This window comes from Rattus rattus, chromosome 18, assembly GCF_011064425.1.
Source record: "Rattus rattus isolate New Zealand chromosome 18, Rrattus_CSIRO_v1, whole genome shotgun sequence".
Classification (NCBI taxonomy): domain Eukaryota; kingdom Metazoa; phylum Chordata; class Mammalia; order Rodentia; family Muridae; genus Rattus; species Rattus rattus.
Genome location: NC_046171.1, coordinates 6,369,183 through 6,392,629, shown reverse-complemented (window position 1 = coordinate 6,392,629; position 23,447 = coordinate 6,369,183). Strand labels below are relative to the sequence as shown.

Genomic DNA, 23,447 nt, shown 5'->3' with positions numbered 1-23,447 from the left:
AGATGATGAAACACACACAGGCAAAGGCACTCACTGAGGGTGGCTCCTTCTGCCAGGGCACACATGTATGTGCACACACACACACACACAGACCACACATGCACTCACTGAGGGTGGCTCCTTCTGCCAGGGCACACATGTATGTGCACACACACACACACACAGACCACACATGCACTCACTGAGGGTGGCTCCTTCTGCCAGGGCACACATGTATATGCACACACACACACACACACAGACCACACATGCACTCACTGAGGGTGGCTCCTTCTGCCGGGGCACACATGTATATGCACATACACACACACAGACCACACATGCACACACACCATACTCATACCACATACACATGTAACATACATAACACATACACATATCACACGCAACACACAGACAACACACAGACACCATGCACACAAACAACACACACATCTCATACACACACATGCAACACACACACAATATACACACATAGACACCACATACACCTCACACATACACACAACACAAACAAAACACACAACACACACATACACACACATAGCACACATATAACACACATAAAACATACACACAACATACACATACAACACACAACTCATACAGACACCACACACACATATAACACACAAAAAAAAACACACAACACACACATACCACACACACACACACACACACACACACACACACACACACACACACACACACACACACACACATACATGATACACAGACACACACATACATGCATATACACAGACACACACATACATGCATATACACAGACACACACACATACATGCATACACACACACACACACACACACACACACACACACACACGGGATGGTAGGGGGGAACCTCAGAGCACTCCTAGATACCTAGTAAACCCCAAGCATGAAGCAGCGCAGGGCCTCTAAGAACTCGTGGACCAGGGAGCCAGGCTCAGGGCCTTTGGTCAGGGCCTCACCCCTGCCAGCCCCAGGCCACGGGCAGAGCGGAATGGCTTGTTGCCCTGATGGCTGGCGGCGTTCTAACAATGGCAGTGCTCAGCTCCTGCCAAGTCACCATATGGTCTCTCTCCAGTCAGAAAAACGGGCCAATGGCGACACGGCCTCGTCCCCATCTGGGAAGGCAGATGGACAAGAGGAAGAGGCTGGCCCAGGCAGTGGGGCTGGGCCACCTGGCTCATGGAGGGAAGTGGGGAGTGTGTGGCTCTCCAGCAGGGAGAGAGTGTTAGGTTAAGTCACTCCTGGGCCAGCACATGCTGTCCTGCTGTGTACCGCACGCTTCACGTGGCTGAAGAGAGGGGTAGGTGGCAGTGGCTCAGCGAGGGGGACGTTAGTCACAGGAACTGAGCGTGGCGTGTGGCCTTTAGAGGTGTGATATTTATGGAGTGTCCCACGTAACAAAGGCCACGCTAAGTCACCCCTCGGAGGACTCATACCACATCCCCAGGAGACAGATGGGGAAACTGAGGCTCTCGAAGGTGGGAAGTGGCTTCCCTGGGTTATGAAGAGAATTAGGTGAGGGGCTGGGGAGGCTGCAGGGCCACCTGTCAGTCCATAGTGTGCGTAGCGGAGTTGACACACTGGAGATGGGGTGTCTGGGCACAGGGGTGGGTGAATGTCCCATCACGTGACTCTGAGTCACAAGGGAACCAGGGCCCCTGGCCGGCATCCTGACTGTATGACCCATAGTCACATGGCGGTTGGGAGGGTGGGGCAGGGTCTCTCTTTAGATACATGGCTCCTGAGATGGGCATGGCTCCCTGTCACAGCTAGAGAGGACCGGGTGGCCCCTGAGGTATAGCACTGACTGGGCACCTACCCTGTGTGTGGCACTGGCTAGGCCTGGCTTCCATGAGCCCCCATACCAACTCTGGGGCAAATACGAACGTCCCTACCTGACAGGCATGGAAGTGGAGGCTCAGAGCTGGCAAACAGCCTCGCAGAGGGAGTCAAGAGCCTCCATCACACCAAGGTCCTCTCCTGAAACTCTCCGGACCCAGAAAGTCCCAACCTCAACAGCCACCCCTGGGAATGAGAGGAGAGCTTCCGACTGCCAGTCTCACCCACCTCTGTGGAATCGGGAGAGATCACACACTTGTGCACATGCTCAGCAGTGTGCACACCAGACTGTGTGTGCACAATCACATGCCCTTCCTTTGGACACACAGACGCACGTGGTCCCAGACTATGCTGCTACAGGGTTCCTGTGCCCAGCCCCTGCCCTGTGGTCTGCACAGCACTCTTAACCTCCCTGGGGCACTGTCTCCTCCCCATACCCTCCTCAGCCTCTTCGTGGACCTCATCAAGAACCACTGGTCCACACTGTGATACAGAGCAGTGGAAGCTGCCAAGACAAGAAATAACCAATTCCAGCTCCAGGCAGACACAGGACCAGGCGGGATGGAGGAAGCTAAGGTTCCGGCAAAGCCCTCCTGGGTCCCCTTTAGGGTTCATTCAGAGACCCTACCCAACCTCCTAACCAGGAACCTGGCTGCCAGATCGCAGTTCAGAACTCAACTGCCCTGTGCCAGCTGCAAGCCAGGAGTCCTCTGTGCTGGCCATAGTCAGATGCCACAAACCTGTCACCAGAGATACCTCTGATTACATGCATCCCAAGGGACCCCCCAGACCCCAGTCAACACCAGAGCAGAGGGTGTGAGACCAGCGAGGGGCTTTGCCTTACACATAGTAAGACACAGGAACACAGAGTAGCAGGGGTAAGCCTGGTATCCTCTGAATGCCTAGGGCTGGGGTCGGACCTCCCACACCTGCTCAGGCTCCTCCCACACCTGCTCAGTCCCCTCCCACACCTGCTCAGGCTCCTCCCACACACCTGCTCAGGCTCTTCCCCACCTGCTCAGGCTCCTCCCACACCTGCTTAGTCTCCTCCCCAGCCTCAGAGGCTCTACCTCAATTTCTCATAGCCCAAGTAGCAGCCCGTGGGCTCTTCCTCTCCCTCTCATTTTTTCCTTTTCTGAAAAACGCTTTTAAATGTAAAAACAGAGAAAAAAAATAATGAAAAGGCAAACCCTAGGAAGTCAAGTGGAAAAACCTATATTGCTGCAGAATATGGCAGACTGCAGAGAGGAAAGCACGGGAGGGGTCCCCCAGGCCATGCTAGGCTCCCTGCAGGAAGCAAGGCAGGCAGGAGGTAGTGGGGAATCACACACGCACGCACGCGCGTGCACGCACACACACACACACACACGCAGATACACACGCATAGTCTCACACACTCGTGCATGCAGCACACACACACAAATATGCAGCACACACACACACATACACATGGGCGCACGTGCACACACACACACAGATACACACGCGTTCTCACACACGCGTGCATGCAGCACACACACACAAATATGCAGCACATACACATGCACATACACATGGGCACACATGCACACACACACACACACACACACATAGAGATACACATGCATGCACACAGACACACATGCGCTCTCACACACGGGCACGCATGCAGCACACACACATGCACGCACACACCACTTTCTCTTCCCCTCTTTCTTTTCTGAACCAGGCTGTCAGCAACCCCAGGCTCATGCCTGCTCCCTGGAAAAGAGAAAATAGCTCTTGGGGGTAGCTCAGGGTCCTGCCACGGAGCAAAACCGTGCCTAAGTGACTAAGCTTTGATGTGAAGTTTGGGGTGGGGAACACTTCCAGGCCCCCAAAGCAGTCTCATCTTCCCCTGAGGATGCTCCAAGGGGAGGGGTAGGGAGAGCCAGGCTTGGTTCCCTCACCCCTACCTCAAGGCCCAACACTACACAGAGCTCTGGGTCTGGCAGGCTACAGCTCATTCAGGGCTGGATTCCACTATCGCTCTACCTGTTCCTGCCCCAGACTTCCTCTCCTCTAGGCCCAGTGCAGCCTGCCTTACTCTCTCACTCTCCTTATTCATGGTGTATTCGCACTGTGTGGGCGTGTACACACACCAACACGTGTGACAACTACGTCTGCAGTTGCTACCTCAGCACCAGCCTCCCAGGATCTGCCTCTCTGATGTCTGCCCCACAAGAGGCCTTGGGCAGATTGCCCCCAGCCAGGAGAACCCTGAACCAACTGGTCAGGTTGGTTTACCCACCAGCTCTTCCCTTGCTGGGTTCTGTCCCCACTGGGGACAGACAGTTGTCCATGTTTGCTAGACACACATAGGACAGGAGTGCAAAGGAACACTGGGGGGGGGTCATGGGTGACAGAGGCCTGTGAGGAGTCCCCATCTGCACATGCCCTCCCTGGAGTGTCTATACCCTGCAGGGACCCCTCAGAACTGTGACCATGTCCTGCACAGGCTCTGGGCACCCCGTGGTGCCTGATGTCCATTCTGTGCCGGGAACGGTCTATGCCATGCGTTCTGGACACACTCATAGAGATACATGCCCGGGGCCATCTTTCAACCCTACCTTCTGCTCTGTTCACTCTCTCTGCCCAGCTCTGTTCCCTTGCAGCAAGCGCTAGGGAAGCAGGTACTCAGCATGAACAGGCAAGGACAGCAAGATGATGTGACACTAGCTTGTCCCAAAGCTCAGGGTGAGACAGGTGGGCCACACAGGGGCACATGCCACCATCCTCCTCCTTCTTGCAAGTGACTTGAGTTCTCGGTGGCCAGTAGGTCACTGGGAAAATACTAGTCAGGTTCCAGTGGACCTGGGATTGCCCGCATTCCCTGTGTTCACATCCACTTGTGACAAGGAAACACAGAGAGATAAAGGGGGTGGGCGCCTGCTGCTGCTGCCTTCCTGTGCATTTTCAGACAGGTTACTAAGCCTCTCTGACCTGTCCTCCATGAAACAAGGAAGAACTTAAACTCTCCCATATCCCCGGTAGGGCTGGCGGAGCCCGGGAGTGTCTGTGATGGTCTGGTGCTGCTGCTGCAGCCACTGCTCAGAGGAGCGGGCAAAGCCTTCCCTGAAAGGGCTGCTGAAGTTGAGATGGAAACCATTGCTCCACTGTGGCAGAACCCAAGAGTTCTTGGGGCCTCAGCTCTGCAGAGCAGTGTCTGGGCTCTGCAAAAGCTGTATCCCTGAGACTCCATTCTGGGCAGTCCCCTGGCTGCAGCTCAGAAGCACAGGGACTGTGTGAGGCGGTGTGATGTCCGCCATCAGCAACCAGCACGTATGTGCCCTCAACATGCTGCTCATAGCCCGTCATTCCAGGACCCCACAGAGACACCCACAGCTCTCCCGGCCCAAAGGAAAGCCATGCACCCTAAGCAAACACCCCTTGGCCCATCCGCAGCTGTGCAAGCTCACACGGGAACCATACAGCAATGCAAGTGCAGGTACCCCAGACATCACCTCTGCTGCAGCCACAACACACCACACAGCTGAGCCCACCACAAGGAGACCAGCTGAGCACACCACAAGGAGACCGGCTGAGCCCACCAGGACAAATGCCTACAGTGACCTCAAGTGAGTTCCTGAACCCAGAGCCCTATTCTCACACACATACAGCAGACACAAACACTGACAACAAGCTGTCCCATACATGTCCCTAACATGTCAGGCAATAAGCCTGCTAACACGGGCTATGCCCTGTGCCCACAAGGCTCACAGCTTGCTCCCCAAAAGCCTCCCTAGGTCTCCCATGCTCCTCTCCATGCATGCTCACACCCCTCTCCATGCACACTCATGCCCCTCTCCATGCACACTCACGCCCCTCTTCATGCACTCTCACACCCCTCTCCATGCACACTCACACCCCTCTTCATGCATGCTCACACCCCTCTCCATGCACACTCATGCTCCTCTCCATGCACGCTCAGCGACCCTGGTGGACCATCTCTTATCAGGTGCCATGCAGCCCCATGCACACCAGGGTCTGCTGGAACCTGGGGGTCACAGCAGCTCTCTGACCCCCACCTGCACACTCACAGAGCCCAGTCTTTCCCTTTGCTGATGACTTTGCACTTAGCTGGGAGCAAAGCTGGGCTGCTGCACAGAGCCCCAGGGACCAAAGCAAAGCCTTCGATCTTCACTGTCCCCTCTCTTGGCCCCAAACCTGTCTCTGTGGAGCTAGGGATACACAGGGAGGCAGGAAAGAACTCAGATATTAGAGAGCAGTGGGCCTCTGTGACACAGGAGACCAAGAGGCCATCGATGGTCCTGGCCCCATCTCAGCCGCCTGCTGCTGCCCACCGGCAGCCAAGTCACCCAGCGGTAACACTGTGACACAAACCCACCCTGCCCCAGGCCAAGTGCCTAGGGTGAGGTAGGACACAGGGGCCTCAGTACCAGCCCTGCTGTCCCTGGCTATTAGAGTTTCATTAGCCACCAGGTTGGGCTCTTGAGAGGAAATTCACTGAGCGATTGCCCTAATATCTTAGCACAGATGCATTTAGGCAAAACGGCTTCGAAGCAAGGAAGACAGAAATATATGAAAAGGGGAAGTGCTAGAGACAGGTGACAGGCGGAGGCTAAGAGGACAGGATATTGGCAAAAAAAAATTAGTGGGGACCCTGTGCAACCCCATATTCTCCCTCAGTAGCCTGACTGTTGATGAAGGAAACACCCCAGATTCACTGCAGACACAGCCAGGGTTCCCCCAAGACCCCCACATATGCACAGATGCCAAATGCATTTCCAGGCCTACTGACCAGTCCGCTGGTCTGCTGTGGAAGAGGACGGGCCCTGAGGACAAAAGGGCCCTCACTCTGTCTCCATCAGCCACACTCAAGTATGCTAACACAGAACAAGACCTCCACGCCTCTCTCCACTCTTTCTGCCTACCTCTGCCCTTAGAAACAGGCAGACATGGGGCTAGCTATGTACGGGGTCTTCTGCACCACCCCCACCCCAGCTGCTTAACCAGGACCACTTCCTCCAAATCATGCTACCACTGCAGCTACCACTCAAGGCTTTGTCATCAAGGTCCTGAAGCAAGAAACAGCCACCCCTTCCTGCCTGCCTAGCCCAAGAAGCCTTGGGTCTGATCCCTCCTCCTTCTCCCAAATCTTGGCGCTGCCCAGTCCTGCCCACTGCTCTCCCTCATGGCCCTGCCTGCCCTACCTTGTGCTGTGTAACCTGTCTGCCTCAGGGAGAGGGCTGAGCCTGGGAGCTGAGCCCCAGCTACCACTTCTTGGCTGTGTAACTCTAGACAAGGTAAACCTCTCGGGATTCTGTCCGTCGCAAAGTATGGAGCATGGGGCGTATAGGCGAGTGTGGTACAATCCTATCGATCAGGAGGCTGGGGCAGGAGAATCACCTTGAGTTCAAAGCCAACCTGGTGTGCGTGATGAAACTCTACCTCAAAACAAACACACAAAACGGAGCAAGCGTACATAGGTAACAGACAGAGGGCAGTGTCTGATGCTCGAACACAGCAAAACTGCCCCTACCCCCATGTTGTCCTGTGGTCAGCGTTCATCTGTGAGAGTCCCCCAAGAGCTGTATCTTCTGCCCTTCTGACCTCCCCCAGGTCCCAGCAGATAGGGGAGCTCATTTAACACTGGTTCAACGCATCTTAATTTCCAGATGCTTTTGATGGGGCACCAGTGGTGCCAGAGGTTTCCTGGGTGGGGAGAGACTTGAGGTGCCCCTGGCCTGCTCCACCCCCCATAGGAAGAACATTCAGGCAGGAGAGAGCAGTGGGGAGTGAGGGGATGGCCGGCAGCGGCGAGCCTGTGGTTTGGCCGGAGCGGGGAGGGCCGCTGCAGACAGGGATGAAATATTTAGAAGTCCACGTCCCCGGGAAGTGGAAACTGCCAAGCAAAATGAAATGTTGAGATGTAATTACGCAGGCGGCCCAAGCATGTCTCGCTGCAGGCAGCTCGGCCCCTGAGCCCATCATACCAGCCACTGGTAAAGAAGTCTTCCAGGGCCCTCCCAGCCAGCCCCACTCTCTCCACAAGCCAGACTAGGGAGGGGTAGCCACAGATGTCCAGGGACTGTGGCCGACCCTGCAGTTCTCTCACTCACTGTTAGCTTCTTCCTGGCAGTAAAGGGAGCTGTTGACCCATGCCCCAGAAAGGGAGCCACTAGATAGCCTGGGTGTGTGGCAGTGAGGGTGACATGGGCCCAAAGCTGCAGAAACCAGTCTGACCCAGTTTGGGGTGGGTGGTACCAGGAAACCCAGCTGCCTGGGGCTCTGGTAATAAAAACAGATAGACCAGGTCAGGAACTGATCCATCAAAGTTGTCCCAGACCCTGTTAGAAGAAGGCTGGGGGTTCCAAACAGAGCCACCAGCCCTGGGGGGAAGAGGGGGAGAGGGAGACAAGCCTGGCAGGGAGGAGGGTCTTCCAAGTCAGTCCTAGAGGGGTTGGGAGAGAGGTCCTTCCTAGATGCCCATCTTGCTGGGCAGTATGGCTTAGATCCGATACCTCTTCTGGTTTAGCACGGGACTTTTCTGGTGTTAGACCAACACAAGCTATGATACGAGGGGCTTTCCCAAGTTGTGATAATCGCTGGTGTCTCTAAGAATACCAAAAGATGGGACCACCCAACCTTGAGAGCTCCTTTATGATCCACAGACGGGCTTCAGTTTGCCCCAAGCTGACCAGTGTGAGCTAGGAATGCACATCTAGTGCCCAAGGTCCTCACCAGGCTGCCTCAGGAGCTCAGATAACACCCCGGGCATACCCAGCTAGTTGACCACATCCACATTGCATCCTTCTCCCGTGGGCCCACATCGCCTTGGCTGGCCAGTCAGCCCCTCCTATTCTCCAGCCCGCTGTGATCACTCTCCTCCCCAAGAGTCCAAATTCTCCTTTAGGAGGCTAGCGAGACACCCCAGCTCCCTCTTCCTGTTCCCCACCATGAGGGGAATGTCTGCTCAAGAGCCCTGCCCACATTGCTCAGTCATCCCTCAAAGTGAAGCTAGACGCTGAAGAACAGGCAAGCTCAGGTCGCTGACTGACACCTGGACTGGCTGGACGGTGGTCCGAAACCCCTTCCTCCACTCCTCCTGTGCTCCCTACTCATTCACTCACTGTCCTCCTCCCTCTCCCTTTCACCTCTTCACAACCCACAGCTCTCCTCCAACAGCACCTCCCAACCAGATCACATTCTGGGTATTGTGCCTATTTCACAGATGAGGAAACTGAGGCCACTGGTGAGCCAGATCCTGTCTGGCTGCCTCTGTCACTCTGATTCAGATCCTCCCTCCTCCCCTCCCTCCTCTTCCTCCTTTTCCTCCTCCCCTTACCCCTCTTCCTCCTCCTCCCCTTCCTTCTCTCCCTCCTCCTCTCCCTCCTACCCTCCCTCTTCCCTTCCTCCTTTTCCTCCTCCTCCCCTTCCTTCTCCCCTTCCTTCTCTCCCTCCTCCTTCTCTTCCTCCATTTCCTGTCTTCTAGGTAGCTAGTAACTCATCCTGCCCATCTCCCCCCCACATTCCTAAATCTGACACAGGGCCAGGCAGGACATTCTCCGAAGTGTCAAGGGCCTCTGGGCCTTTCCAAGCCCTCCTGGTCCCCTCCCACCCCTCTTTCCTCCCCTGCTCTCTCCTTGCCTTGCTGCTTCCTACACACAGGTTTCCCTTGGGTCCCAAGGCATCGTTAGCTTCCTTCTGGCTCGTTAAAAATTTGCATAGAATTTGCATAGAATAGCCACATGATCACTCTGTCTATAGCAAAATAGAGCCAGATGTGGTGGGTCTGGGAGGGAAGAGACCCAGGAAGAGGAGACTCCCCAGTCTATGAGGCCAAGCACTCACCCTGGGTGGGTGTGCCCAGAGGAAGTCTTTGCCCTCCAAACCTCGATGGGTCTCCTGGAGGCTGGTTCGCCTGTTTTTATCATTCTTCCAACAACTGCTCAAAACTAGAATCACCTCCGCTTCAGAGGAAGAGCCCAAAGGACCTGCAGCTCATTCACACCGGGAAGTCACCGGGAGAGCCTGGACCACACACTCTGCCTGCTCCGTCTGCCCTGCTTCTAGGAGGGACATGGCCTTCTCTAGGCAACACCATTCATTCCAGGACACCCTCTGGGCCAGACCCAATCCTAGTTCTCCCAAAGGAAGCTCTTTCCTAGCCTGGCCTCCCCATTCTGCAAATCATCTCTCTCTCTCTCTCTCTCTCTCTCTCTCTCTCTCTCTCTCTCTCTCTCTCTCTCTCTCTCTCTCTGCTGATTGCTGGAGACAAGCACCTCAACCCTTTCATCTCAGCTTTCTAGCTGAGCTGGACCTGCCTGGTCACAGCAGTGTCCAGGAATAAATGTGTTTGGATAAGAAAGAAATTGGTAACAAGGCGGAGGGGAAGGGGCCGGCGTTTCACAGAGGCTGGGCTGGCTCAGTGTCTGCAGACTGCCCAGGAGCAGGCAGCCGGCTCCAGGCCGTCCAGCAGGGCCTGGGGGCCACTCTCCAAGGTGCTGAAGCTCACACAGGACTCAGCAACCTCTGCCCACACGGGAACCCGGGGCCACGCACTGTGAGCTCACAACAACTGGACCTGGATCCAAACCCTTACCTCACGTGTGTGTGTGTGTGTGTGTGCGCGCGCGTGTGTGTGATATGTGTGTATGTGATATGTGTGTGAGTCTGTGCATGTGTGAGTGTAGGTGTGAGTATGTATTGTGAGTATGTGAGTGTGAGTATGTATGGGGGAATGTGTGTGTACAGTATGCTTGTGTGGTGTGGGGGTGTGCATGTGTGTGTATGTGGGCTTGTGTGTGTGAGGTGTATATGCATGTATGGGGGAATGTGGGTGTGTATACACATATATTGTATGTGTAGTGTGTGTGGTATATGTGTGTAGGGTGGGTATGCATATGTGTGTATTCGTGTGTGTGTGGCATGTGTGTGGAGGTGTGTATGTATGTATGTGTATGTGTGACTGTGTGTGAGAGAGTGTGAGTGTGTATGGCGTATATATGGTGGAATGTGGGTATGTACAGTGTGTATGTGTAGTGTGTGTGAGTGCAAGTGTGTATGGTGTATATGTTGGTATATTGTATGTGTGGTATATGTATGTGTGTATGTCTGTGTGATGTGTGTGTGGTATGTGTGGGTATGTGTATGCATGCATGTGTGTGTGTGTGTGTGTGAGAGAGTGTGTGTGGTGCACACAGTCAGAGAAGCCATCAGCTGTCTTTCCCTACTCTCTCACTCACCTCACTGGGCCTGTAGTGGAGCTGGTGACCAGTGTGCCCCAGTAAGCCTCTTGTTCCCACTCCTTTCCTCTCTCTCTTTCCCTGTCCCTCCCTCCCTCTTTCGCCCATACACACACACACACACACACACACACACACACACACACACACACACACACACGGCTTATACCAGGGCTAAGGCCAGGCCTGGCACCTAGGGATTCCCATTACAGCTGTCAATGACCTGTGTGTCTGGAAATGAGTGTGTGTGGGGCGGGGCTTGGGGAGTCTCAGAAGAGTGGAACAGGCAGGCTGGCTGGCGGAGGGGCTAGCAGGGCAGCAGAGTCCGCTCATGTTCAAGTGCTCTGAAAGAGAAGTCTGTAGTGGACAGAACAAAGCAGAAATGGCTTCGGTCTCCACGTGCGAACATGTGGGGGAAGACACACAGCTTCTTGCTGTTCCCACACACAAAAAACCGAAAGGTCTGGGGAGGGACGTGACGAGGGTCTCACGCATGTACCCTGGGTGGTAACTGAACAAAGCTGCCCACGTGCTGCACGGTGCCAGGCCTGGGCAGGGCCCCACAGACGCCTGGCTAAGAAACTGGCAGCAAGCTCCTCCCCGGGGACAAGGTGGTGGCTCAGGCTTAGCCACAGCTCCAGCTCAGAGGACACGGTGGGGAGCAGCCAGATAGGCCAACAGACAAGGGAGAAGCCATTAATCAGACAGGTCTGAAGCTTTAGTCAGATGGACAACCAGAAACAGCTAGGAGGAACCTTCTCCATTCCAGGGGGTGTCTGGGAGACGCCACCGTGTGCTTCCCAGAGGAAAAAGATGAACGAGATGACTTTGGGTTTAAAGACCTGGTGCTCACGGAACGTTTGACTTCATGAGTAACAGTGACCTGGGGTCCAGGGCCAAGGGTCACTATGGGGCCTGGCCTCCAAACACTGAGGGAGATAGAAAGTCAAGAGCCCGACCACGGGCATCCAGAGGTTCCCTTCACAGCCATGAGAAAGCCAAGGTTCACGCCAGCGCCCCACAGCCAGGTCTAGAACTCAGCCTGACTGAGCCAACCAACCTCCAGAACTTCTGAGGAGGGGCTGGGCATGTGCTGTCTATTCACGCTGCTGTTAGGTTAACGAGGAGACCAAGCAGCACGCATGGATTAGAGCCCAGCCTCGTGTCGTGACACTTGGGCTCTGAACCACCCAGAACTGGGTTCCAAAGGCCAAAGCCACAAAGGGACTGCAGAAGGCAAAGGGGATTCTTTGTACCCCAAACCTCTTCAGGTATGGCCCTCAGAATGTGTACATGGCTTCCTGTGGAAGACAGAAGGCAGCAAATCAAGGCAGGACAGACAGCCCGATTGTTGTCCTACTGTCGTCAAGGTATACTCTAAGAGGCTAGCAGAGGGAGACAGGGAAAGTGGCAGCATGCACACACATGCACACACACAATCATACATGAACACACATGTGTGCATACACACCTGCTCAAGCACACACACATGCACATACACACACACAAACACACACATGCATGAATACACACATATGCACATAGGCATGCACATGCACATACACAGCTGCTCAAGTGCACACACACAAACACACACAGACACTCACATGCACACATACACACATGCACATGTGTATACACATGTGTGGACACACACATGCACACATGCACCTGTGCAAGCACATGTACACACAGACTCACTCTCACACACACACATGCACACACACACACACACACACACACTCATTCACACACACCAGGGCCTCACGACACCCTAGCCCTAGGCACTCACCAACCTGAGAGGTGTCAACACCCTGCCACAGGCCAGAGCATCAGAGAAATCAGAGCAGACAGGCAAAGTCCCCGAGGCGGGCTGTGCAAGCATGGGAGTTCATCTTCGTCACACAGGATTGACCTGGCCATCACTAGCAGTCACATTGATGCCAGCACCTTGCCAATCCCCAGTCTGGCAAAGACACCAGCTGGGGCCTGGTGGACCTCGCCACTCAGCAGGGCCACTCATGGTGGTCCAAGGGCAGTGTCAGGCCCCAGACACTGAGTGGGAGACCTGCTGGGTCTGAGGCTCAGGGCAGCTTGTGGGGGTTTCTGGGATTGGGAAGACAGACCATGTGATAGGGCCCCCTCTTCTCCTCAACTCTCCAGGAAGGGCACAGCAGCTAGGCCTCAGGCTACCTCCCCAAGGAGAAGGCAGCCAGTGGGGGTGGGGTGTCTAAAAGCTGCTGAAGACAAAAATAGGTGGACACCCTAAGTCCCTCCCGTCTCCCCCTACTTGATGGAACCTCCCAACATTGCAGCCAGAGCTGGCTCCCAAACACTGGCATAGCCTTCCTGAACCCAAAGAGGAGGCCCTACAGTGCCCTCTGGGTGCTGCTCCTGCAGCCTTCAGTCCTTCCCATGCCTCCTCTGAGGGAGGTGGGCCTAAGGACCTTTCAGCCAGCGTCTCTGTAAACCTAAACTGTGTGAGGAAGGATTTGCAATGGTGGGTGTGGGTGTGGGGGCAGGATATGACTAGCACAGGCTGGGCTCCATCAACAATGGAGCCACCCTGAGCATGAGTTAATAGGTGAGCGTCTCACGGCCTGATGGGGGCAACAGTCGCCACAACAGGACAAAGCTCCTGTCCCAGTTCCTTCCATCTGGCTGTGCAGCCTAGGGAAGGCCACATGCCCTCTCTGGTCTGTCTCTTCTTTCTTTCTTTGAAATGGCCAAAAATCATACTCCTCTGAAGGACCCAGAGCCGTGTCCGAGCAGAGGCCTGGCAGGCTCATCACCGTGGTGAGACTTCCCAGCCTGTAAGCAAGAGCAACGCAATCCCTCCCCTCTCCATCTCCCTCCCCCACAAGCCTCCCACCACCTCCCAGGTGACTTATACTTCAGAGGACAAATCAATACAGTATGCGGCCAAAAACATCTTTAATCTTTCTCGGGGATTAGGCTATAAGGTGCTGTGGCCTCTTTCTCCCAATGTTCAATTCTGATTTCAATTTGGCTGGAGCCGTTCTCTCTGTCCCCCTCCCTCCCTCCCCCTCCTCTCCCCTTGTGTCTCTCCTGCTTCACCCACCAAGCCCTGCCTTCCAAATCAAGTCCCATTTAGCAACAAGGCTAGATTGGGGACCCAGTGTTGAGGTAGTCTCAGGCTAACCGGGAGAATCGAAGGCCATGTAGACAGCTGGACCTCAGAAGCACGCACAGGACAGAATGCAGAGGTGGCCATGTAAGGGGCTCCTTGCCAGGCAGGAGGGTGGAGGAGCCAGGGCCCATGGTTTTCCTGCTTCTTCTGAGGTCCTCTCTAAGAATCTTTGGCACCCTCTTTTTCCCAGTCCCCTACATCTGATGAGGCACCGAAAAGAGCACTGCATGCCCCTGCCGTCCGCTAAGCACGCCATACGCCAGCTTCTCCTGTGCCTCCTGTGTGGCCACACGCACATTCTTCCACGTGTCCTGGTCACGCCCCAGCTGGCCGTGGACCCCAGCAAAGGGGACAGCGTGGGCAGAAGACAAAGTAGTCGAGGAGGACGGGAAGCCAGTTGACACCATTTGCCCTGGAACTTGAGCTCAAACCCCACCCCCTGCCCCTCTGTACTGTATGACGGGGTCTGAGTTCCTAGGGGAAGCCTCTGAGGTTGGCCTGCTCATATAAATGGTGTCGCCTCCACATAAGACAGGGCCACCCAGACAGCGGGGACAACACATGATCTGGCACCTCCAGGCCCCCTAAGCAGCACCTTGTTCTGAGCCTCAGTGAGGACAGTTTGTGCTTTTAATAGAACGCTTGTTCAGGGCAGGAACAACCCCTGAGGTTATAGGAGCCCACAGCGCAGCGTGACGTCTGTCATCCCAGGAAAGGAGAGAAAGACAGGAGAGAGGCCATGGCTCCCCGGCTCTGACAAGGTCTCAACATCACATCCCTCAAAAGGCCCAGGACCCTGGAAAGTCTGCACAGCCGGGCCTCCCTCCGGCATTTGCTACAGAGTTAGCGAGGACCCTACTTCCCGTTTTTCCTAGTACAATTAAAGGGCTTATCAGAGAATTGTAGACTATGCCTGCAGGCCACCACCACCCTCAACCTCAGGCCACTCCGCAGTTTTAGGAAAAGCAATTAGAGGTCTGGGCCCTGCAAGGTATAAATATATACCGGCCAAGGTCGGGAGCAGCAGTGAGCTACTTAGAGCCGGCAGGATGAGGCTCTCAGGGGCACCAAGGTCTCCCCTGTCCTCTGTTCAGGGGACCTAGGAAGCCATAAGATCCAGAGTCCCTCCAGCCCAGGGGCCACCTCTGAACTCTCCTGATAGCCCTTCAGGACCCTATTGATGGATAGCTGGAGTCCCTATCCTGATGTTAGTGCTTGTTGTGACTGTGCCTTGTCACTGAAACCTTCAGAGTCACAGGGACAAGCGAGAACAGCCCTCTGCACACTGGGTAGGGCAGCATGGGGACACAGCCCACCCCAGCCCTGAATATTCCCTGCTTCAAGACCCACTGATCACCCATGCAACTGAATCCCCGATCCCCACCCTAAATAAAACCCTCTGGTTTCCTCCCTCCCCCGTCCACGAGAGGACAGGGGTGTCTACAGATGTTCCTCACGTCCTTCACCCACGATGAGAGCATACAGCATGCTGGGGTTCCGGGAGGGGACAACAGACAAACCCAGCTCAGAGAAGAGCAGCGGGAGAGCCGGGCTCACCCCCACGCGCCACTCACCGTTCTCTCGGGACTTCTGGATAAAGGCCTCCACGCCGCTCTCACCGTAGCTGCCCTCTGAGGCCAGTGTGGACACATAGTTCCACTTGAGGGCTCGGACAATATCCACCATGGCCTGGGCCTGGTATGTGTCTGAGGGCACCACCCGGGAGAAGAAGTCATAGCGGCTGTTGTCACTCAAGTCAGGGGCCGTGGAGGCATAGCTGATCTGAGGGATCTGGAGGTAAGAGGACACGCAGGTCGATGGGCGAATGCACAAATGGGGAACTTGCTTCCTACCCACCCACAGCTGTGGGACCCTTAAACCCAGAGTCACCCCTCCTGCGTATACTGCCTCCCAGCATCCGGGGGAGATCCTGGGACAGATCCCAGAAATGAGAGGAAAGGGAACAGGAAGTAGGCCACCCCTCCCTCTAGCTCTAGTCAGAATCCGAGGCCGCCTACTTCCCACATAATTCTACCTGATAGGGGCAAGGCCTGGCCGGTAAGTCAGCAAAGAGCTTGCCTGTGACCCAAGCAAGACTCCCAGATGGCATCATGGGATCTACGACTAACGGTCTCCAGGGATATTACAAAACACGCACGAGTGTGCACACACATGGCGGGGAAGGGACACTTGAGTGTGCACACACATGGCGGGGAAGGGACATTTGAGTATGCATACACATGGCGGGGGAGCGCACCTGGAGCCTCCGTTTCCAAGCCCCTCTAGCCACTACCCAGAAGGCTTCACCTCTATGGTTCCCAGTGGCCTCCTTTCTCCCGCCCAGTTGGACGGCACAGGGGAGGAGTCATGTGACCCTCCTCACCAACACCATGGAAACCACAGCCCTCCCACCCCCACGCCTCCTCACTCATAGGGGCTTTCAACCACCACACCAACAGGCTAGGGAAGGCAGGCTCCTAGACCAAGCTGTTCTGTGTTCTGTGGGAGTCCTCCATAGCCAGCCTGCACCCCTTATGCCAGAAGCACGTCTACCCACGGTGACCAGGGTTCTATCTCCAGACATGGCCAGAGGTCCCAGAGGAGTGACTCACCCAGCTGACGGTCAGTGTTTAGAGATTGGCACTGAGAAACTAGGGAGGAAGGTGGTGGTGGCACCCACCATTAATCCCAGCATTTGGGAGACAGAGGCAGGTGGATCTCTGAGTTCAAGGCCAGTCAGGGCTACACAGAGAAATCCTGACTTGAACAGCAGGTAGGGGAAAGATGCTAGAGAGGAGATAACAAGGTGATATCATCTAGGGTCTGCCTCACAGGAACTTTATGGGACCGGAAGAACAAACCCATTAGAAGAGAGCTAGTCATCGTTCAGTGACAGCAGATCTGTGGGCCTTGCTGCCCTACTCCCTACGAGGCCTTTGTATGTCTAAAATGACCATTTTCCTAAAAAGATCATTATACAGAATAAAATCAAATCCCTGCCACCCATCACCAACCCAACAGAACGCCGTGAGTCTGGGCTAGACTGGAGTGCAGGCAGCTGGGACCCGTCCACCCATGCTTCCTCCAGGTGAGCATCGCCTGGGACCCCACTCTTTCCTCATGTCTGCCCAACTAGACTGATGCTCACACCCTCCCAACCAGGCTATGAGTGACAGACCCCCAAATATCCTGCTGTTAGGCTGGGGGACACCTCCCCCCAGGGAGCCCCTCCCCCAGAGTCTACAGTTTCACACCAGGCAGGGTTGGTCCTCACATGTGGCCTCTATTACCTGTGTGCACCCCATGCCCACAAAGGGGGGCATCAGCATGGGGCTCCTGCATGGTGCACAGCAGGAAACCCAGGTGCTGAACTGCCCCAACAGTCCCCACGGCCCTGGGAGAGACACCCCCTTGTGACCAGTACAGTGTACGGGACAGGAGACCAGTCCCTTCTCCACAATAGGCCTCAGTCTTACAGAATGGACGGTTAAGAGATGCTGGTAATGTGGGGAGTCCCTGGGACCCCAGGGGCAGGCCTGCGGCTCTCTGCAGTGCTCCTTGTGACCCCTGACCTGCTGTACCCCTGCACCCCAGTTCCCTCTGTCTTCCTTTACCCTCCCAGATCTGCCCTCTCTACCTGCACTCACCCAGCTCCCTCCACTGCCCACCACTCTTGAATGCCTGTGCCCTCCGAAGCTCCCTCCCTCCACTGGGCCCAGCCTGGGGTGGGGGAGGGGCGGGGGCACCGTGGGACAAAGGACCCTGTCAGAGTCCGAGACGCCAGGTGATTCATGTATGCTGGTTCACAGGCTGTGTGCCCTCACCCTTAGCTCCCTCTGCCTCAGCCCGGAGACGGAGAGGATGCTCAATTAGAATTCTCCTCACAGGTGACCCTTGGCAGCCCAAAGAGATTCCAGCCAGTCCCCTCAGACTCCCCCTGCCCTGGCCATACACAAAATCCCCACTGGCTATGAGGCTGGCCCAGCTCTGTGTGCCGAGGATGCTGCTCTGGGGTGGGGGCCAGCATCACAGCCACCAGACTCACTAGGTCTCCACTCCCAGGGCTCGGTCACTGTCACCCATGGACGGTCTCACAGACCCTTTTCCACTGTCTGCATAGTCAGCCCTCCCGGCTCCCCCAGGTTCCCCTCAGCCTCCCACAGCACCAAGTGTTCTCTGTTCAAGTCACCGGTTGTGCAGTGCCATCAGAAATATGAAAAGGCAGGTGGCCACCCAGCCGAGCTCTGGTGGATACCCCTGCTCCCTGGGAAACAGGAAGTGCCCACAGCCAAGTGCCGCTTAGCCGGAACTTGAGAGGGCAGCACACAGTGTGTCTGCCTCTGGCTCCCAGGAAAGTTCTGATTTACGCAGGCAATTTGACCAACCACCACCGAGAAGGGAGAGTGTGAAAATTCTCTCCTCTGCCCGCTCTGCATTCTTGGAGTGACTAGGATGTCCAGCCACAAGACGATTAAAAGAGCAACGATCAAGCAGGAATCCCAGTGCTTCCGTGCGTGCATGCATGCGTGTTCTAGAGCACATGGGTATGTCACGCTGCCTCACACGGCCATTGCACTGTAGCCTGCGGAGTGCCACTAGGTCAGTGGACACCTGTCCCTGGGTCACCTGCCTAGCCAGGGGAGTGACAGACAGGTCTGGAGTAGGAGGAGCTGGGATCCCCAGCACTACTTGGGAGGCAGAGGCAGGAGGACTGCTATGAGTTCCAGGTTAGTCTAGGCTACATAGTGACACCCTGTTGAAGAGGAGGAAGAAAAAGAAGAAGAGGAGGGGGGGGGGAGGAGAGGAGGAGGAGGAGGAGAAGGAGGAGAAGGAGGAGAAGAAGAAGAGGAGGAGGGAGGAGGAGGAGGAGGAGGAGGAGGGAGGAGGAGGAGGAGGAGAGGAGGAGGAGGAGGAGAGGAGGAGAGGAGGAGAGGAGGAGGAGGAGGAGGAGGGAGGAGGAGGAGAGAGGAGGAGAGGAGGAGGAGGAGGAGGAGGAGGGAGGAGGAGGAAGAAGAAGAAGAAGAAGAAGAAGAAGAAGAAGAAGAAGAAGAAGGAAGGAAGAAGAAGAAGAGAAGAAGGAAGAAGGAAAGGGGAGGAGGAGGAGGGAGGAGGAGGAGGGGAGGAGGAGGGGGGAGGAGGAGGAGGAGGGGAGGGAGGGGAGGAGGAGGGGAGGAGGAGGAGAAAGAGGAGACAGCAGCAGAAGGCAGGGTATAAGGAGAAGAGACTGAGGCCCCTGCCAGGGTGACACTGGTGTCAAATTCTAGGGAGCTGTGGTGTATTTGAAGGAGGGTGATCTACCTAGGGGACCAAAGTTGGTATTCATGCTATGTGCCTGCACTGAGGTGCTTCTGTGTCCAAAGGACTACAGCAGGCTCTCACCCCAATAGATAGGCAAGCCAACCCTGGCTGGCAAACAGTGGGGCTCGGCACACCACTGCTCAGGCCCAAGAAAAAAAAGGCTCCAATAGGTCGGAATCAGAGGCCCAGGGAAGCGGCCATTAGTGGCCAGAGGGCTGCCGAATCAGGACATGCCTCATCTCAGAGCCCAACTAAGGTGCAGTCCCCAGAGTCTCTGAAACCTTGGAGCAGTTAGGGTGAAATCTTTGCCCAAGGCTAGCTCCACAGGGGGCTGATCGGCTGCAACAGGCCTGGAGGGCAGAGACCGAAGACCTTCATTTCCATTGGGTGTCCCCTGAAGCATCTGTGGCAAGGATCTTGCACGGCTGGTCACTTGGCTCTGGCCCTCCAGGTTACATGGAGGTTTTTTTTCTTTGAACCTCCACAGACATAGGCTAGCCCCAGCTCTGGCCACACTGAGCCCAGTTACACACTCTGCCTGGCCCAGACTGTTCTACCTGACCTCTCTCCAAGGCACTTTTCCTGAGAGCCAGGCCCAGAGCACAAAGCTCTCCTGCTCAGCGCGCTAGTGCAAACTCCGAGGTATCCTGGTCCTTCTCTGCCTCTGGAACTGGAAACTGTAACACCCGGGTGCCTTTCGCTCCTCTGGGCCTGCAGAGTAGCCCCACTGTGACCGGGAGCACGTGTGAGAACTTTCAAACTGCCACAGTGTCATGGAAAGTAAATTTCGTCCACAAGAGCCAAGCCGTTCCTTTGCCTGTGTGGCTGCCACGCTCTCTCGCACACCCTGGTGGCCTCTTCATTAACCCACTCACTCAGTAATGGCTTCCTGAGCCCCTGCTGTGTGCTTTACCTGCCAAACTCTGGGAGACAAGGAGACCTCAGTGAAGCTGATCCCAGCACGGGAGACAGAGATAATTACTCGAGCAATAAGCACACAGGTATCTAACGCCAGGGGCTGCTCACAAGCCACTGCCCACGGTGCCAACTCTCACCCTGTGGTAACATGTTACCTTTACAACTCCCTGACCCTGTGTTGGCCAGGTCACATGACACGCCCTGCCCTCTGAGTCGGGAGCAGGGGATGTATGTGTCCTCTGGGCCAGAGCGCGTCACTGCAGGTAGGGGACACCCCATGGTATATGCACTCCCTGCTATTGTCACTAGCAAGGTTCCAGCCTGACATGGGTTCCTCAGACAGGACAAAGCGCCCCACATGACATGGCACTCCACGGGACGTGAGCCTATGTCCTTGCAAATCCCAGAGGTTGGCAGAATGGTTGCCACTGCAGTATCCCCTCTCGATTGTGCTGACTGATACAGGGGATGGATGGGAAGGCTGGTTTTTACCATAGCATCCCCTTCACTTGAAACAGGTCTGCGGGCTGGTGGCTAGTGAAGCACCGCCTCCCTGTGTTGCTGTGTACGGCCCAGCACTGACATGATTCTCCGACTCTTAGACGCTAATAGTGGCTGGCGTTTATCTCTGCTTCAGAACATGGATGTGTCAGACTCGCTCTTGGCACACTTCTGGCTAGTAGGGGACAGGCTAGATCGAATTAGAATCATTCCGGTTCATAAGGACTCTCAGAACCAACGCCGCTTAGACGCCTACTGTACACCTTCCTGTCTTAAGTTGACTCCTGAACGTAACGCCTTCAGCCTTCACTTATCTAAAACTAATACAGAAAGGTCAAGTTACTTATCCAACGTCCCACAGCTCTTGACAGGCCCGGGCAGGATTTGAACCCAAGGAGGCTTACTCCGGAACACCTAACGGTAATTGCCATGCAAAACTTCAGTCTCCTCCGTACAATGTACCAATACACATGTACCCGCACAGCAAACACACATGTAGAATCTGAGGCTGGGGCTGGAGAAATAGCCCAGCAGTTAAGAACACCGGCTGCTCTTCCCTGGGAGCCTGGTTCGGTTCCCAGCACCCACACGGTGGCTCACAACTCTCTGTAACTCCAGTTCCAGAGGGTTCTGGCGCCCTCTTCTGGCCTCCATGGGCACTGTGCACCCGGAATACACAGGCGTGCAGGCAGGCAAACACCCGTGCACACAAAGCGAAAATGAGTAATTTGCAAAGTAAGTAAAATAGAGGTTAGCGAGGTGGTACACGCCTTTAATCCCAGCGCTTGGGAGGCAGAGGCAGGCAGATCTCTATGAGTCTCAGGCCAACCTGGTTTACACAACTAGTGAGACCTTGCCTCAATAAACCGAAAATAAAAGGTTGATTAATTAATTAGAAATTGGCAGTGATGCCCATAGCCTCCAGTGACAAGTGGCGGCCTGAATCTCCCATGGGATAGAGTGGGCCTCAGAAGCGAGAAGCTGTGTTTTCTGTGCTCACCCGCTCATCAATCTACCGGCTAAAGTGGTCCATCTGTCTCTAACACAAAGGACAAGGCAAGGCTGGCCCGGGGGCCCCAGAGGGCTGTGCAAATGGCCCTGCTTCGAGCAACAGCTAATTTCTAAACGTAATTATTAATTTCATGCTTATCGTATGCAAACCTCTGCTTCCCAGACCAGATGAAATTGATTTAATTAGGAATTCCACCATCAAGCCATTTGGATCTGAGCTTTTAATTAGGATCTCCAGAAGTACCCCACCCCATGCCCAGGCTGCCAGAGGGGACTGCTCCCTCGGAGGACACAGTCCTGCCTGACGTGTGGGGCTACCTCTGCAGCTGCCAGTGTCCCACAGGTACCCCATCCCTCACGGCACAGCCCAAGTCAGGGGTGGGCCTCTCCTTTCTCTTAGCAACTGTCTTAGTTACTTTTCTATTGCTGTGCTGAGACACCATAACCAAGGCAACTTCTAGAAGAGTTTTAGTTGGGGATTACAGTTCCAGAAGGTTAGAATCTATGACTATCCTAGCGGGAAGGTGGCAGCAGGCACGCAGGGACACGGGCATGGCGCGGGAGCGGTGGCTGAGAGCGGACATCTCGGCCGCGAGCATGAGGCTGAGAGAGTTAACTTTGAATGAATGGCATTGGATGTTCAGTTTTATCTTTTTGAGACAGGGTTTCTCTGTGTAGCCCTGGCTGTCCTGGAACTCGCTCTACACTCCAGGCTGGCCTTGAACTCAGAGATCCGCCTGCCTCTGTCTCCCAAGTGCTGGATTAAAGGCATGGGCTACCTTGCCTGGTTCAGGGCTTGAGCAGGTGAAATCTCAAAGTCCACCTTCAGTAGCATGGGTCCTCCAAGAAGGCCACGCCCCCTAACCCTTCTCAAACAGTTTTCAAGTATTCTCAAACCCAGTATTCAAATACACGAGCTCATGGGGACCATTCACATTCAAACCTCCATGTACTGAGGGAACATCTGGGCAACAGTTGACACCATCCGCACATCTTTAATCCAAGCACTTGGGAGGGCAGTGGGAGGTGGATTTCTGTGAGGCCAGCCTGGTCTACATAGTGAGTTCCGGGGCAGCCCGAGCTACACACACACACACACCCTGTCTGAGGTCTGAGTGCTCACGTGGGCGTCAAGCCACATATCCCAAAGCCCACACTGGCTTTCCTCTGTGAGCCATACCAGGTACCCTTCCAGCTAGGGCAAGGCAGTCCATCAAAATAACTAACTCGGGAGTGTTTTCACATGCATGACCTCGGACCCCATTTCTTCCCACACCCACCTTGGCCTCCCAACAGCTCCTGCCACGCCAGCCTCCCTCTGTACCTTGAGCCCCGTAGGGCGCGTCGTGCCTCAGGACCTCAGAGTGGTCATCCCTGCTGCAGGACGCTCTCCCCAGAGCAGCACACGTGACCTGCTCTATTCCTCCTCACTGCACAGTCAGTCTACCTGGGAGGCCTCACTCCGCCCGGAGCCCAGTCAGGGCAGTA

The 23,447-nt window shown here is 55.3% G+C and overlaps 1 protein-coding gene across 1 annotated transcript in view; it reads right to left on the bottom strand.

Moving 5' to 3' along the window:
- Grm4 (glutamate metabotropic receptor 4) overlaps positions 1–23,447 on the bottom strand; it is an 88,263-nt gene that overhangs the window by 29,924 nt on the left and 34,892 nt on the right. The window contains exon 3 of the mRNA XM_032888694.1: positions 15,806–16,022. Coding sequence (XP_032744585.1) covers positions 15,806–16,022 — 217 coding nt within the window. The remainder of the gene's footprint in view (positions 1–15,805; positions 16,023–23,447) is intronic.